This window comes from Zalophus californianus, chromosome 11 (genome assembly GCF_009762305.2).
Source record: "Zalophus californianus isolate mZalCal1 chromosome 11, mZalCal1.pri.v2, whole genome shotgun sequence".
NCBI lineage: Eukaryota > Metazoa > Chordata > Mammalia > Carnivora > Otariidae > Zalophus > Zalophus californianus.
The window spans coordinates 19,705,134-19,723,580 of NC_045605.1; the positions used below are offsets into that span (position 1 = coordinate 19,705,134).

Below are 18,447 nucleotides of genomic sequence, written 5' to 3' on the forward strand. Positions count from 1 at the left end.
AAGTCATTGCCTTTCATTTTATTTAGCTTCTTCTTGCTTCAAGGATAAGAGTTTTGATTTCCAAGTTCTTCACATGTTTAAGCTGAAACTAGAAATCCCAACTTTGTGTATTTGAAACATTTCATTAAAATTAAGATAAAATAAGTATGTAGAGATTAATAAAGAAAACCAGGGAAGCATGGGGTGAGCACGGCAAATTCAAGGAACTTCCAGTAGCTCGGTATGCTAAATCATAGTGTATGTGTGAGGGGGCTATGTATAAAATGACGAAACTGGAGGGGTGGACAGATGTCAGAAGGTGAAGGTCCTATGCAGAGTGTGAGATGTTAGATCACTTGTGTCGTATTTTTTAAAATCCTTAGTGTTTAATGTAGTGCTTAGTAAATAAAAGATGCTTAATAAATGCATATTGAATGAAGAAAGAACAAAGGAAGGAAAATATAGTTGAAAAGTCATACTAAAAATTAAGTGTGGAATGATACTTCACATTTCTCTTGAGTATGAAGAGATTCATTCTAGAATTCTTACAAATAGCTAGCTTTCTCAGTATCTTTTAAAAATACTTAAATATATAAAAACGCCCTTTTTATTTTAAGGTTTTCAGATGTTGAGGCAGCTTTGCATTTAAATAGTGATTTTTTTTTTAACCTTCAGTTAATATTTATGGCCTTCTCTTGCTGCTGCTTATACAAATAAGAAATTATTCTTTGGATGATATCCCCCAAATTAACAGTGACATGAAAACTTCTCAGAGGTGGTTCAACATTCTAGTTGCCCCTCCCAATATTTCCCCCAGGGACTCTAGTTTCTCTGGGTTTCCCAGAGCCACTGGATAGGAAGCTCCTTCTTCTGCATGTTTTCCTATCTAACTTTAGAAAAACACGAGTTCATGACCCTTATATATCTAAATATTTGGCCGGTGGGAATTCTTTGGGTTTTCTAAATAAAGGCCACCTATAGCTATAAAATATTAGACTACGGGAGAGCTTGCAGGCATTTTGGCTAGGGTGCCTCATGGAGGAGGGAAGTGAGATGTAGAGAATTTCGGAAGATTGGTCCTGTTTATACAGCTGGCTACTAGCAGAAGTGAGATTCACTCCCAGGGTAGCAGTTTTTTCTCTGCGTATCACTTCTCAAGTTTTGAGGGCTGATTATTCTTCATTTTCATGAACTACAAATAGTATCAGTGTTACCCCGAGTTTTAGGCTCCTGAAGTTTGATTACACCAGTATATGATGTTCACATGCTTGGTTTCCTATAGAACTGCTTACAACATTCATCTGATAGTAAATGAGACAGGGGAGAATTCCCCAGAGAGGACTGAGGAAATTATTGCAGAGAAGCTTGTGGATCCCATGATGAATGTGTCCATTTTCCTCCCAGGTTCACTTACCAGGTCATACCAAGCAGATGAATCCAGCAAATCATTCCCAGGTGACAGGCTTTGTCCTTCTGGGGCTCTCTCAGGTATGGGAGCTCCGATTCCTCTTCTTCATTGTCTTCTCTGTTGTGTATCTTTTGACTGTAATGGGAAATCTCCTTATTGTGGCCATAGTGACCTCTGACCCTCGCCTCCACACAACCATGTACTTTCTCTTAGGCAATCTTTCTTTCCTAGACTTTTGCTACTCTACCATCACGGCACCTAGGATGCTGGTTGACTTGCTCTCAGGCAACCCCATCATTTCCTTTGGCAGCTGCCTGACTCAACTCTTCTTCTTCCACTTCATTGGAGGCATCAAGATCTTCCTGCTGACTGTGATGGCATGTGACCGCTATGTTGCCATCTCCCAGCCCTTGCGTTACACGTTTATTATGAACAGGACCGTCTGTGGGCTCCTCATGGTAGCCTCCTGGATGGGGGGCTTCATCCACTCCATTGTACAGGTTGGACTGACTATCCAGCTGCCATTCTGTGGGCCTGACAAGCTGGACAACTTTTACTGTGATGTGCCTCAGCTGATCAAATTGGCCTGCACAGATACCTTTGTCTTAGAGCTTCTGATGGTGTCTAATAATGGCCTGGTGACTTTGATGTGTTTTCTGGTGCTCCTGGGATCCTACATGGCACTGTTATTCATGCTCCGAGGCCACTCACGGGAAGGCCGCAGCAAAGCCCTATCGACCTGTGCATCCCATATTGCTGTAGTGACCTTAATCTTTGTGCCTTGTGTCTACATCTATGCAAGGCCATTTCGGACACTCCCTATGGACAAGGTAGTCTCTGTGCTGTACACAATGGTCACTCCCATGCTGAATCCTGCCATCTATACCCTGAGAAACAAGGAAGTGATCATGGCCATGAAAAAGCTGTGGAGGAGGCAAAAGGACCTTCTGGGTCCCCTGGAGCACTGACCCCCCAATTAGCAGAGGCAGAGCGTGAGAATCTGAGAGCTGCCCGAGAAGACCTACAAAGTAGCTAAAACTACTTGCTTCTCTATTATTCTCAACCTCAGTCAAGTTCTGGGGACCTGAACTTTTAACACAGTTAGGAAATGGAATGAGTATCCTAGAACTTCTCCCAAGTGCCTCCTAGAGAAAGAGTCTCAGGTGCCACGCAGAAATGGTGTTTGGCTCAGATGGCACTTGCTCATATGACGATGTTGGCCCTGCTGAGAAAGTTCCAACTGCATGGAGGTGGTACATCTGGTGTTTCTTTTCTGATATTTCTTCTTGGACACAAAATATATCAGAGGAACTCAAAACAATTATAAACTTCCTAGAGATAGGCAGGATCTGGAGGTTAACATAAATGTGGGATACTGAGTTCTGATTTCGGAAGGCTGATTGAATTTAATGTCAATGAAGAGAAAGGGAATTGTCTTGGGAAAATTACTTCCTGCTAGTAGTTTCTTAAGGTATTCACCATCATCATGATCTAAATAATATTTGTTAAGAGCTTACTATTTGACAGGCATTGTATCAAGTGATTTACATTTACCATTTATTTTAATTCTTTCAACATTCTTAGGAGGTAAGTATCATCTTCATTTTAAAGATGAATCTGTGGCAGCTGAGAGACACTGAATAATTTATGCATGTCTCTAGAGCTTGTTTCTGGAATCCAACCCAGGTCTGTTTAACTTTGGAACCCAAGTTCTGGATAATATCTAAAACTCTTTGTAGCTAAGGGTCACTATGTCTTAGTGAGTTTGTGCCAGTTAAATTGGCATCATGGGGAGAGAGAAATTTTCTAACTTGGTCTTGGTCTATTGTAGTTGGGAGAGTGAAAGAGACTGGATTTTGGAATGCGGGGACATGGAGTAAGAGATCATTTGTTGACAACTGAACCCAATGAAAAATGCAGAATTGGGTTACAAGGTGGAAGGGTAGATTATCCTCCAGTCCCTAAATAAGGAGTGGTATAAGATAATACCATAAGTACCCCTAGAAGCTCTACTGCAATTTAAGAGGGAATGGAGAAACAGTCATGGTCTTTTCTTACATTGTCTCTCTATTCTCCCCTCACATCTTAACTCCCTGATCCATATTCCTGCATCTCCTACCACCAAGTTAACCATTTGGCTTCTTACCTTTATCATGGGACCTGCACCTTTTTATCTTCACTCCCATACCTGAGAATCAATTTTAAAATAAAGCAGTGTTTTGTTTGTATATGCTGAATGTTATTTAATCAACTGGTGATACCTACCCTGGATGTGGGATGGGAATAGGATGATATTTAACAAAGGTCTTTGCAAACTTAGCATTAAATCATCACCCATCAGTTATATCTTAGTAAGTAAATTAGTATAAGCGTAGTTCCTTTCCACAATGATAGGCAGCTGAGAGTGAATGTTTAGTACACAGGGCCTAGAGCATGGGTCAAACTTGAAAGAGGAATGGCATAGGTCTAGGGAAAAGGGAGGTGGAAGGTTGGAAGAGGAGATAGGACAGCATAGAGCAAACACATAGGCTATTTAAAAAGAGTAACTTTTAGTGGAAAGATAATTTTGGAATTGGAAAAGCTCAGGTCAGAGTTCTCTTTCTATGCAGTTTGGTTTAGTAGCAAGAGTTTAATTCTCCTGCCACTATACTTTGGACCTATAGCAGGGTCAAATCTTGATTTATACAAGTCATATGCACAAATACACCGAAGAGGACATATAGGTGCAAATAAAATGCAGCTTCTTTATTTTTCAATAACCAAAATGATTTTCCTTATAAGCGTCATCTTGCTGGATTGTAGGGGAAAAGAGCTAAAATTTAGGCAGGTCTAGTACACTTACTTCTATGCATAAAAATGCACATAGTCCCCTTAAGTAGGTGGTCATTCTCTTCAGAAAATAACGCAGTCTCCCTTCGGATTCTGCTCTCCCCTTTTTCCAACTTAGTCCCTTTGCCAGCCTGGCTCTTTCATAGGCTGTGAGATCTCTGGGGGCAGGATCAAGTCTGCTTCCAAACTACGTCTTGTCCATTTTTCTCAGCCTCCCCTGCCAATTGTAAAGTCATTACTAATCCATCTAGGCCACGCTGTGGCTTCATATTTGATCCTCTAAAACCCACTTGTCTCCCTCTAACCAGTTGTCCCCACAACCGCTGATTTTTTTCAAAAATACGATTTGATTGCTTCCTCGCTTAAAACCCTTCAAAGGCTTTACATTGCCTTTACAAAGGCAGAAAGATCCACATAAACCTCATAGATAGAGTCCTGTCTTAACTGACCTCGGCCCACCTCTCCACTTCTAGTCCTCTTTACATTTGTTTCTCTTCGTCCCTCTTGTCTTTCTCTGGGTCCTGGCAAACACTACTCACTCTCTCTGGAATGCTCCTCCTCTATCGTTTGCCTGGATAACTGTGGCTCAGCCTGAGGCCACAGTTTAAAGCTCATCTCCTCAGAGGTGTGTTCCCTGGACTTTCATCCAAATTATTTTTCCTTATTAGCCCCTTTAACAAAACTCAACTCTTTTTTCAAAAGCATTGATCACAGATTGCAATTACATACTAAGGTGTGTATTTAGGTTTTCTTGTTTGTTTATCTGTCTGGGTTTTGTTTTTTTTCTTTTCTTTTTTTTTTGCCAGCCGTCGCACTATACTATAAATTCTATAAAACTGAGAACTATGTCTGCTTTGCTTACTACCATATACTGAAGGTCTAGCTCCAAAGCCTAGATTCCAGAGCAGCAACAGAGCGGCCTCAGGTGCAGAATTGAGGGGGCATTCACTCCCAGGTTTGTGCATGGCCTGACCCTGAACTTGCGTGACCACTGGGGCATGTGTCTCTTTAAAATTTGTGCCCTAAACATCTTTCTTGGCCCAATATGTCACCCTAGTCTCATCCCGGCCTAGCTCAGTGCCTTACACATACTAGGTATTTAATAATATTTATTTTTTAAAAAATATTTTATTTATTTATTAGAGAGAGAGAGATCCCGCGAGAGAAAGCACAAGCGGGATGAGGGGAGAAGGAGAAGCAGACTCCCCGCTGAGCAGGGAGCCCCATGCAGGGCTCGATCCCAGGACCCCGGGATCATGACCTGAGCCAAAGGCACACGCTTAACGACTGAGCCACCCAGGCGCCCCTAATAATATTTCTTAAAAGAATAATGGAATGATTGTCCTTGTATTTAGACTTGGGAATTTGGGATATCCAAATGTTTTGTTGGTCACAGCATTCTTCCTTTACGTGATTCCTATAGGAGCTGCTAGTCACATAAAGAGCAATAGCAAGTGAAGGAACCATTTATTACCATAGCCAAAATGTAATTTTCTGTATACAGGTTCTGTTTAATCTTGTTTGTAATACTCAGTCTAGGTGGAAGGCCTCTTACTCCCCTCTAAGCTCCTGATCTGAATCTCCATGTTTCAGCATCCCCCGATTGGCTTCATCATACAGGATCCTGAAGCAGGAATAAGTGTGCTTGAACACACACGTAAGGAAGAAGAGGAGCGGTCTCCCTGCATGAGGGCCACATGCTTACCTGCCCCAGAGGAAATGTGTCCTAACCAGGATTCTGAAACTTGGCCAATTGGATCAGCCTTCTCTGGGGGAAGGCATCAGGAAGATAGGAGGGAGGAAGATGAAGGCTTACTCCCTATTTTATATTGTATATTTATGGAGACTTTTTGTTTTTTAAGATTTTATTTATTTTAGAGAGAGAGAGAGTGTGTGCACATGTGCAGGAGGGACGGAGGAGGGAGAGAGAATCCTAAGTGGACTCTGTGTAGAGCCTGACTCGGGGCTTGATCCTACCGCCCGGAGATCACGACCTGAGCCGAAACCAAGAGTCAGATGTGTAACTAACTGAGCCACTGAGGTGTCCCATATGGAGACTATTTTTTAATTGTCTGAGAAAAGTGTAGGGTGTTGCTTGAGTGATTTAAACTTCAAATACATTTTTAAAAAATTGCATACATTAATCTCCTCATCTAATATTTCCTTTTACTTGTGACCTTTGTAGTCTTTCACAGCCATGGTTCTGTGCCACCTCAGGGCATGTCTCAGAGCCTGCTTCACCTTCTCATTGCGGAGACTGAAGATGAATGGGTTCAAGAGGGGTGTGATGATACAGCTCAGGACTGAGGCATCTTTGTTGAGCAGCGTGGACTGAGCATCTGACATATGGATGTAGAGAAAAATGGAAGGGAAGTTCCGCTCATCATCTACGGCATCATCTGCCGTAGACGATGATGACCACAGAAAGATGTGAGGCACAAGTGGAGAATGTCTTCTTTTGTTCAGCAGCTGTGGGGGCCCTGGAAACAGTGGCAAGAATGCAGGCATAGGAAACTGAGGTCAGTGCCAGTGAGCCCAGTAACACGGACGTGGCGAGCACAAAAGCCACCAGCTCTAGGAGGTGGGTGTCTCCACAAGAGAGCCTCAGCAAAGGCCAGCTGTCACAGAAAAAGTCAATACCATTGGGGCCACAGAAAGGTAGGCTGGCCATGATGATGGTGGGGCAAAGGACCCAGAGGAATCCAGCTAGCCAGGAGGCCAGAACGAGTTGGGAACAGACACGACCACTCATCAGAGTCTCATAGTGGAGCAGTCGGCAGATTGCCAGGTAACAATCCAGAGACATGACAGCAAGGAGGAAGTAGAGGTAGGACTGGAGGATGCAGCTGGCAAACGAGATGGAGTGATCCCCTGTGAGAATGATGACGAGCATCTTGGGAACCACAACAGACACGAGCAGCATCTCCAGGAAGGACAGGTGCCTCAGGAAGAAGTACATCTGTGTGTGCAAGTTTCGGTTGGTCCAGCTGAGCCCAATAATGAGCAGGTTGCCCGTGGCTGTTACAACGTAGGTCACCATCAACCCCAAGAACAACAGGGACTGCAGGATGTGGCTTCTGGGGAAACCCAGAAGGACAAACCCTGCCACCCGAGTCCGGTTTTCAGGACTCATCTCCAATGACCTGGAGGAGAAATGAAACAGAACTTTGTAACTGGATCTATAGCCACAAATCATCAATAAATAGATAGGAGGGAGGAAAGCCACAATCAATCAATAAAATAATGAGCATCTAGCATTTCCTTACATTCTGAGACTATATTAATCTTTCTGCTTATAGGTGACTTACAGAAAGAGATGCAAATTATGATAGCAAGCTGTATACCAATAATAACATGGATGATATTGAACACTAATTATGTATTAGGAAATTTGGATGCAATATCTCCTCTCACAGTGGCTCTTAAAGTTAGATATAACTGTTCTCATCTTTTTTTTTTTAAGATTTTATTTATTTATTTGATGAGAGAGAGAGAGAGAGAGCACAAGCACGGGGAGTGGCAGAGGGCGAGGGAGAAGCAGGCTCCCCACTGAGCAAGGAGCCCAATGCGGAACTCGATCCCAGGACCCTGGGATCATAACCTGAGCCGAAGGCAGACACTTAACCAACTGTGCCACCCAGGCATCCCCCTAATCCTATACATAAAGAAAAGATGACTGACAACTCTCAGTGTTTTGTGGTCCTTCTGTGTCCCGGCTTAACATAAAATAATAATAAAAATCAGGGCTTTCAGTATCTTTAGAGATTTTATTTTCCTTAATCAACCTCAGAGTCACAGGGGATGAAACTGTGCAGAGCCCCAGTCTTGTTTTGTTATTTTGTTGTTGTTTTTACCAAGACTTCCTTCTGTGGTTTACAGGAAATCCCTCTTCCTGGTGTAACACTGACTAGCTTCCCCTCATCCTCAGCTCTCCCAACATGTTTGTGGCATAAGATGGGGAGGGAGAGGGAACCTTACCAAAGGAGATAAGCTGTATCAGCTCACCTCTTCAACTATTGCCTTCATTTGGAGATATGTTCATCTTGTCCTTGGAACTTTCGACATCTTGTGAAATTTACCCAGAAGTTTTGAAGGGTTGGGGTTCAGTAGACATCTTGGTTCTAGGATCCTTGTCTCACATCCAGCACCAAATACTCAGAGTTTCATAGATCTTGCCTGTCAATTTCATTGCCTGAAAATACATTCTAAGACAGAAAAAATGCAAGTTACCATCAAGTTACTTTATTTAATTGATGAGGAATGAAGTGTTCAGAACTTTGGCAAAGTTTAATCCAGCATCATCTATTACTCCAGACTTCCAGCATTAGAGATGAGGAACACAAGTATTTTCTCAATTCTGTTGAAGAAGCCTTAAGAAAAATTATTAGCCGAAGCAGAGAATCTTGGTTCCAAGGTTGAAAGAAAGAGACACTCAGGCTAAGTTCTGGTTATGTCAATAAGGAATAAATCCTGGGATTAAGTAGCTAGCTATCTAATAACAAAGCTTTATTCCGGAGGAGGAGCAAGATGGCAGAGGAGTAGGAGACCTAAATTTTGTCTGGTCCAAGGAATTCAGCTAGATAGGTATCAAACCATTCTGAACACCTACACATTCAACAGGAGATTGAAGAAAAGAATAGCAGCAACTCTGAACAGAAAAGCGACCACTTTCTGAAAGTCATATTCCATCCCTTCAGCATATTTCCCCTTATTTTTGTACATATATAAGTTTTTCTTTCTTTAAAATTTTGGGAGGCAGTTTCTTCTAACAGACCAAAATACGCCCAAAATCTAGTGTGTGGCACTGATTTATTCACTAGCCTGATCATATTTGATCATATTCTTTTCTTCCTTCCTTTCTTTCTTCCTTCCTTCCTTCCTTCCTTCCTTCCTTCCTTCCTTTCTTTCTTTCTTTCTTTCTTTCTTTCTTTTTTCTCTTTCTTTCTTTCTTTCTTTCTTTTTTCTTTCTTTCTTTCTTTCTTTCTTTTTCTTCTTTCTTCTTTTTTCTTTCTTTCTTTCTTTCTTTCTTTCTTTCTTTTTTCTTTCTTTCTTTCTTTTCTTTCTTTCTTTCTTTCTTTCTTTCTTTCTTTCTTTCTTTCTTTCTTTCTTTCTTTCTTTCTTTCTTTCCCTTTCTTCCCCCCCCAGTTATGCGTCTCTTCTAATTTGCTTAGTGTATATTTTTCTGAGGTCATTATTACCCTGTTAGCATTTTGTTCTCTCATTCATCTATTGTCCTTTGGACAAAAGGACAAGATGGAAAAAATCATTTCAAAAAAAAAGAACAAGAAGCAGCACCAACTACTAGGGACCTAGTCAATATGGACATTAGTAAGATGTTGGAACTAGAGTTCAGAATGACGATTGTAAAGATACTAGCTGGGCTTGAAAAAAGCATAGAAGATACTAAAGAATCCCTTGGTGGAGAAATAAAAGAACTAAAATCTAACCAAGTGGAAAACAAAAAGGCTATTAATGAGGTGCAATAAAAAATGGAGGCTCTAACTGTTAGGATAAATGAGGCAGAGGAGAGAACTAGTGATATAGAAGACCAAATGATGGAGAATAAGGAAGCTGAGAAAAAGAGAGAGAAACAACTACTGGATCACGAGGGCAGAATTCGAGAGATAAGTGATACCATAAGACAAAACAATATTAGAATAATTGAGATCCCAGAAGAAGAAAGAGAGAGAAGGGCAGAAGGTATATTGGAGCAAATTATAGCATAGAACTTCCCTAATTTGAAGAAGGAAACAGGCGTCAAAATCCAGGAGGCACAGAGAAGCCCCCTCAAAATCAATAAAAATAGGTCAACACCCTGACATCTAATAGCAAAACTTACAAGTCGCAGAGATAAACAGAAAATCCTGAAAGCAGCTTGGGACAAGAGGTCTGTAATCTACAATGGTAGAAACAGATTAGCAGCAGCCCTATCCACAGAGACCTGGCAGGTCAGAAAGGACTGGCATGATATATTCAGAGCACTAAACAAGAAAAATATGAAGCCAAGAATACTATATCCAGCTAGGCTGTCATTGAAAATAGAAGGAGAGATAAAAAGCTTCCAGGACAAAAAAAAGTCAAACCAGCCCTACAGGAAATATTGAAAGGGGTCCTCTAAGCAAAGAGAGAGCCTAAAAGTAACATAGACCAGAAAGGAATAAGGACAAAACACAGTAACAGTCACTTTACAGGCAATATAATGGCACTAAATTCATATCTCTCAGTAGTTACCCTGAATGTAAATGGGCTAAATGCTCAAATCAAAAGACACAGGGTATCAGATTGGATAAGAAAACAAGACCCACCAATATGCTGCCTGCAAGAGACTCATTTTAGACACAAAGACACTCCCAGATTGAAAGTGAGGGGGTGGAAAACCATTTACCATGCTAATGGACACCAAAAGAAAGCTGGGGTGGAAATCCTTATATCAGACAAACTAGATTTTAAAACAAAGACTGTAATAAGAGATGAGGAAGGACACTAGATCCTACTTAAAGGGTCTATCCAACAAGAAGATCTCACAATTGTAAATATCTGTGCCCCTCACATGGGAGCAGCCAATTATATAACCTAATTAATAACAAAATCAAAGAAACACATTGACAACAATACAATCACAGTAGGGGATTTTAACACCCCCCTGACTGAAATGGACAGATCATCTAAGCAAAAGATCAACAAGGAAATAAAGACTTTAAATGACACACTGGACCAAATGGACTTCACAGATGTATTCAGAACATTCCATCCCAAAGCAACAGAATAAACATTCTTCTCTAGTGTCCATGGAACATTATCCAGAATTGATCACATCCTAGGTCACAAATCAGGTCTCAACCGGTACCAAAAGATTGGGATCATTCCCTGCATATTTTCAGACCACAATGCTTTGAAACTAGAACTCAATCATAAGAGGAGAGTCGAAAAGAACTCAAATACATGGAGGCTAAAGAGCATCCTACTAAAGAATGAATGGGTCAACCAGGAAATTAAAGAAGAATTAAAAAAAATTCATGGAAACCAATGAAAATGAAAACACAACTGTTCAAAATCTTTGGGATGCAGCAAAGGCAGTCCTAAGAGGAAAGTATATAGCAAGACAAGCCTTTCTCAAGACAAAAGAAAGGTCTCAAATACACAACCTAACCCTATACCTAAAGGAGCTGGCGAAAGAACAGAATAAAACCTAAACCCAGCAGGAGAAGAGAAATAATAAAGATCAGAACAGAAAATCAATGAAATAGAAACCAGAAGAACAGTAGAACAGATCAATGAAACTAGGAGGTAGTTCTTTGAAAGAATTAATAAAATTGATAAACCCCCGGCCAGACTTAACAAAAAGAAAAGAGAAAGGACCCAAATAAATAAAATCATAAATGAAAGAGGAGAGATCACAACCAACACCAAAGAAATACAAACAATTATAAGAACATATTATGAGCAACTGTATACCAGCCAATTAGATAATCTGGAAAAAATGGATGCATTCCTAGAGATGTAGAAACTACCAAAACTGAACCGGGAAGAAATAGAAAACCTGCACAGACCCGTAACCACTAAGGAAATTGAAGCAGTCATCAAAAATCTCCCAAGAAACAAGAGCCCAGGGCCAGATGGCTTCCCAGGGGAATTCTACCAAACACTGAAAGAATTAATACATATTTTTCTGAAACTGTTCCAAAAAATAGAAATGGAAGGAAAACTTCCAAACTCGTTTTATGATGCCACCATTACTTTGATCCAGGCAAAGTCCCCATTAAAAAGAATTACAGACCAATATTCCTGATGAACATGGATGCAAAAATTCTCACCAAAATACTAGCCAATAGGATCCAACAGTACATTAAAAGGATTATTCACCATGACCAAGTGGGATTTATTCCTGGGCTGTAAGATTGGTTCAACATCTGCAAATCAATCAACGTGATACAATACATTAATAAAAGAAAGAACAAGAACCTTATGATCTTCTCAACAAATGCAGAAAAAGCATTTGACAAAGTACAGCATCCTTTCTTGATCAAAACTCTTCAGAGTATAGGGATAGAGGGTACATACCTCAATATCATAAAAGCCATCTATGAAAAACTGACAGCGAATATCATTCTCAATGGGGAAAAATTGAGAGCTTTTCTCCTAAGGTCAGGAACACGACAGGGATGTCCACTATCACCACTGCTATTCAATATAGTATTAGAAGTCCTAACCACTGCAATCAGACAACAAAAAGAAATAAAATGCATCTGAATTGGCAAAGAAGAAGTCAAACTCTTACTCTTTGCAGATGATATGATACTTTATGTGGAAAACCCAAAAGACTCCACCCCAAAACTGCTAGAACTCATACAGGAATTTGGTAAAGTGGCAGGATATAAAATCAATGCACAGAAATCAGTTACATTTCTATACACCAACAACAAGACAGAAGAAAGAGAAATTAAGGAGTCGATCTCATTTACAATTGCACCCAAAACCATAAGATACCTAGGAATAAATCTAACCAAAGAGGCAAAGAATCTGTACTCAGAAAACTATAAAATACTCATGAAAGAAATTGAGGAAGACACAAAGAAATAGAAAAAGTTCCATGCTCATGGATTGGAAGAACAAATATTGTGAAAATGTCTATGCTACCTAGAGCAATCTACACATTCAATGCAATCCCCATCAAAATACCATCCACTTTTTTCAAAGAAATGGAACAAATAATCCTAAAATTTGGATGGAACCAGAAAAGACCCTGAATAGCCAGAGGAATGTTGAGAAAGAAAAGCAAAGGTAGGTGGCATCACAATTCCGGACTTCAAGCTCTATGACAAAGCTGTGATCATCAAGACAGTATGGTACTGGCACAAAAACAGACACATAGATCAATGGAACAGAATAGAGAGCCCAGAAATGGACCCTCAACTCTATGGTCAACTAATCTTTGACAAAGCAGGAAAGAAGGTACAATGGAGAAAAGACAGTCTCTTCAACAAATGGTGTTGGGAAAATTGGACAGCCACATGCAGAAGCATGAGACTGGATCATTTCCTTACCCCCCACACAAAAATAGACTCAAAATGGATGAAAGACCTCAATGTGAGACAGGAATCCATCAAAATCCTAGAGGAGAACACAGACAGCAACCTCTTCGACCTCAGCTGCAGCAACTTCTTCCTAGAAACATCACCAAAGGCAAGGGAAGCAAGGGCAAAAATGAACTATTGGGACTTCATATCAAGATAAAAAGCTTTTGCACAGCAAAGGCAACAGTCAACAAAACCAAAAGACAACCGACAGAATGGGAGAAGATATTTGCAAATGACATATCAGGGCTAGTATCCAAAATCTATAAAGAACTTCTTCTTTTTTTTAAATTTTTTATTGTTATGTTAATCACCATATATTACATCATTAGTTTTTTGGTGCAGTGTTCCATGATTCATTGTTTGTTCATAACACCCAGTGCTCCATGCAGAACGTGCCCTCCTCAATACCCATCACCAGGCTAACCCATCCCCCTACCCCCCTCCCCTCTAGAACCCTCAGTTTGTTTTTCAGAGTCCATCATCTCTCATGGTTCGTCTCCCCCTCTGACATACTCCCCTTTTCTTCCTCTCCTGTTATCTTCTTCTTTTTTTTTCTTAAAATATGTTGCGTTATTTGTTTCAGAAGTACAGATCTGTGATTCAACAGTCTTGCACAATTCACAGCGCTCACTGTAGCACATACCCTCCCCAATGTCTATCACCCAGCCACCCCTTCCCTCCCACCCCCAACCACTCCAGTAACACTCAGTTTGTTTCCTGAGATTAAGAATTCCTCATATCAGTGAGGTCATGTGATACATGTCTTTCTCTGATTGACCTATTTCACTCAGCATAACACCCTCCAGTTCCATCCACGTCGTTGCAAATGGCAAGATCTCATTCCTTTTGATGGCTGCATAATATTCCATTGTGTATATATACCACTTCTTCTTTATCCATTCATCTGTCGATGGGCATCTTGGCTCTTTCCACAGTTTGGCTATTGTGGACATTGCTGCTATAAACATTGGGGTACACGTACCCCTTCGGGTCCCTACATTTGTATCTTTGTGGTAAATACCCAGGAGTGCAATTGCTGGATCGAACGGTAGCTCTATTTTCAACTGTTTGAGGAACCTCCATACTGTTTTCCAGAGGGGTTGCACCAGCTTGCATTCCCACCAACAGTGTAGGAGGGTTCCCCTTTCTCCACATCCCCGCCAACATCTGTCGTTCCCTGACTTGTTAATTTTAGCCATTCTGATGGGTGTGAGGTGGTATCTCATTGAGGTTTTGATTTGGATTTCCCTGATGCCGAGCGATGTTGAGCACTTTTTCATGTGCCTGTTGGCCATTTGGATGTCTTCTTTGGAGAAATGTCTGTTCATGTCTTCTGCCCATTTCTTGATTGGATTATTTGTTCTTTGGGTGTTGAGTTTGATAAGTTCTTTATAGATTTTGGATACTAGCCCTTTATCTGATATGTCGTTTGCAAATATTTTCTCCCATTCTGTCGGTTGTCTTTTGGTTTTGTGGACTGTTTCTTTTGCTGTGCAAAAGCTTTTTATCTTGATGAAATCCCAATAGTTCATTTTTGCCCTGGCTTCCCATGCCTTTGGCGATGTTTCTAGGAAGAAGTTGCTGCGGCTAAGGTCGAAAAGGTTGCTACCTGTGTTCTCCTTTAGGATTTGGATGGACTCCTGTCTCACGTTTAGGTCTTTCAACCATTTGGAGTCTATTTTTGTGTGTGGTGTAAGGAAATGGTCCAGTTTCATTCTTCTGCATGTGGCTGTCCAATTTTCCCAACACCATTTGTTGAAGAGACTGTCTTTTTTCCATTGGACATTCTTTCCTGCTCTGTCAAAATAAGTTGACCATAGAGTTGAGGGTCCATTTCTGGGCTCTCGATTCTGTTCCATTGATCTATGTGTCTGTTTTTGTGCCAGTACCATACTGTCTTGATGATGACAGCTTTGTAATAGAGCTGGAAGTCCGGAATTGTGATGCCGCCTATAAAGAACTTCTTAAACTCAACACCCAAAGAACAAATAATCCAATGAAGAAATGGGCAGGAGCCATGCACAGACAATTTTCCAAAGAAGACATCCAAATGGACAAAAGACACATGAAAAAGTGCTCAACATCGCTCGGCATCAGGGAAATCCAAATCAAAACCTCAATGAGATACCACCTCACACCAGTCAGAATGGCTAAAAATAACAAGTCAGGAAACAACAGATGTTGGTGAGGATGTGGAGAGAGGGGAAACCTCATACGCTGTTGGTGGGAATGCAAGCTGGTGCAGCCACTCTGGACAATTCAGAAAGTTGAAAATAGAGCTACCATACGATCCAGCAATTGCACTACTGGGTATTTACCACAAAGGTACAAATGTGGCGATCCGAAGGGGTACGTCACCCCAATGCTTATAGCAGCATTTGGGGGTGCCTGGGTAGCTCAGTTGGTTAAGTGTTTGTCTTCAGCTCAGGTCATGATCTCAAGGTCTTGGGGTCAAGCCCTTGTCAGGCTCTGCACTCACCGGGGGGTCTGCTTCTCCCTCTGCCCCTCCCCTTTCTCATGCTCTCTCTCTCTCTCTCTCTCTCCCCCTCTCTCTCAAATAAATAAATAAAATCTTTTAAAAATTTTTGTCATTTTAAACCTCCAAATAATGTTGTTGGTTGGCCTACTTAATGTCTAAGAAGTCTTACATAAAGTCATAGTTAGAAATTGTTAAAGTTATTATTGGAAATGATTTCTTGTTCCATGCACTTTGTACTAGAAATACTTCTTGGTAAGGTAAGAATCAATAGAGGGAATTAAAGCTATGAGGGACACACATGGACACACATTTTCCACTCTATCGGCACCATGACTTAATCTACACAATAAGACAGCTACTATTGTTGTCCACTTTACAACTGAGCAAACTGCAGGAGAGCAGGTTTAAAAAACCTCAGAGCTAAGATGTACATTTAAGATGATTCAACCCTGATGTCAGACCATGACTAGTAAATATGGCTATTTTTACTTGAAACTTGAGCTTGCCAGAGGGAAAAAGGACATTGATTTGGAATGCCACAATATAATAATGCCTCATAATAATAACAGCTAGGATGTGTCAGGAAAGGAAATTTTCATTCATTTCATTGTTAAATCTCTCAGCAACTACACACACACACACACACACACACACACACAATCTCTCAGCAACTACACAATCTAAGTATTATTTCCATTCTACAGGCAAGGGAATTAGTTAGAAATTAAGGACCCATATCTAGTGAGTAGGAGAGTTAGGGATTGGAATTTTAGAAAGTCTGACTTTGGACCCTGCATTTGTAACTGCTCAGCCATAATATCTTAGGTGAGAGAGAGTTTGTGACTGTAAATTTGATCCAATGTCAACTTCCAATTTTTATCTTGTTTCATTTGTGGGCTAATGATAGAATTCTGCATATAGAAATTAGTTATTGGAGTTTAAAGCTTTGATCCTGAAAAAATAAAAATATCCCTCCGAATGTGTGCCAGACTGAGCCTTATCTCAGAAGCTTGCAGCTCCTCCTCCAGAACAATGAAAGGTAGGTGTTCTGCCTCCAATCACTACTCCCTCCCCCCAGAGGATGGACTCCCTTACCTGAGTACATCATAAAACTTGTCCTTGTCTTTCAAGTTCTATCACAGGATATGCTGGATCTATATCATAGAGAAAATGGAGCATTCTGCTTGGGTTGCTTATAGATCTAGAATCATACACAGGTATTTACCTACTTTATCAATACCCTCCTGAAAGATAAGACCCTCTTGCCAGGACTTACCATAAACATTTGCTGTGAGACCCTTTCTCTCTCTCTCTTTCTTTTTTTTCTTTTTGTAGCGAGGGAGAATGCATGAGCCAAGGGTGGTGGTAGGGGCAGAGGGAGAGGGAGAGAGAGAGAGAATCTTAAGCATGATCCATGCTCAGTGCAGAGCCCAGCTTGGTGCTTGATCTCAGGACCCTGAGATCATGACCTGAGCCAAAATCAAGAGTTGGAGGCTTAACTGACTGAGCCACCCAGGCGGCCCTGAGATCCTTTCTCAATCCTTTCATCCACTTGTACCATTTGGTCTTGCCAATTTCCAATTTCCAGGTTGTATGTCCACGTGTCTGTATAGTCCTTCAGCTCCTTACATTCCATTCAGAGCTCCTCTCCTGCTTCCCTTAGCCAAATCCTTCTCATCCTACTGATAGCACATTTGCTTAGCTTGTTTCTCTTTTTTCCTTTTTAGGTATACTCCTGGTATCTTGTAAGTGTGAATACATTTTATTTTATTTATTTATTTTTAAAGATTTTATTTATTTATTTGGGAGAGAGAGGGAGAGAGAGAGCATGAGTTGGGGAAAGGACAGAGGGAGGGGGAGAAGCAGGCTCCCTGCTGGGCAGGGAGCTGGATGTGGGACTCCATCCCAGGACCCTGAGATCTTGACCTGAGTCAAAGGCAGACGCTTAACTGACTGAGCCAACCTGGTGCTCTTTATTGAATTATTTCCTAAGAGCATGGAAAAAATGCACCAGAATCATCTAGTTTGTCAATTAAAAATGCCAATTTCTAGACTCAACCTGTAAAAATGCCATCATCCTCTGGGGTTAGGGCCCAGGAATACAGATTTTTAACAATTTCTCTGGGTTATTCTTATTTACCTTAAAGTTTGAGAACTACTGGATTTAGAGAGAAAGAAGAGAATTGGGCAGTTTGAGTGTGATTAGGAAAAAGGGCTGAGGTATAAGAGGAGGCTAAGTTGTTGGTCAGAAATAGAAGAGCCTATAAACAGGAGGCCTAATTTTCTAAACTAGAACCATCACCAACTTTCTAATATGGTGGTGGAGCTAACTTTATAGTTGACCCAGAGAAGCAATAAATTGACCCAGGCTTCTAATTCTCACAACATTCCAGATGGCTGGCTCATGCCCCATCGTGCCCATGAATATGCAGGGATTATTCCTTTCAGGCCTGGGCTAAGTATTCTCATACATATGAGATTAGACACAATCTTGAATACTTTGTGCTAGGTATCCTACCAGGTACGGGAGATACAAAGTTGCTTAAATTGCTAAGGAGCCATAGCAGATATCAAGTTAGATATCTTGATTGCAAATTTATAAATTCCATTAGAATTCATTTAAGGCTGTGATAAAAATAAAATCAAAGTCACGTGGGGGCAGAGAAAGGAACAAA

The 18,447-nt window shown here is 40.8% G+C and overlaps 2 protein-coding genes across 3 annotated transcripts; one reads left to right on the forward strand and one right to left on the reverse strand.

Annotated features, from left to right (window-relative positions):
* The first annotated feature begins 1,410 nt into the window (after positions 1-1,410).
* On the forward strand, positions 1,411-4,290 carry LOC113914882 (olfactory receptor 4D5). 2 transcript variants are annotated; one of them, XM_027580489.1, is made up of 2 exons: positions 1,411-2,312; positions 4,284-4,290. In XM_027580489.1, the coding sequence occupies exons 1-2, from the start codon at positions 1,411-1,413 to the stop codon at positions 4,288-4,290; spliced, it is 909 nt and encodes a 302-aa protein (XP_027436290.1). The 2 variants fall into 2 exon arrangements, with proteins under 2 accessions (XP_027436290.1, XP_027436289.1); XM_027580488.1 differs by lacking the exon at positions 4,284-4,290 and having other exon boundaries at positions 1,411-2,355.
* Positions 4,291-6,382: 2,092 nt separating this feature from the next.
* Positions 6,383-7,349, reverse strand: LOC113913730 (olfactory receptor 6T1). The gene is made up of 2 exons (XM_027577944.1): positions 6,616-7,349; positions 6,383-6,584 (listed from the first exon to the last, which is right to left on the reverse strand). The coding sequence occupies exons 1-2, from the start codon at positions 7,347-7,349 to the stop codon at positions 6,383-6,385; spliced, it is 936 nt and encodes a 311-aa protein (XP_027433745.1).
* Positions 7,350-18,447: the final 11,098 nt, after the last annotated feature.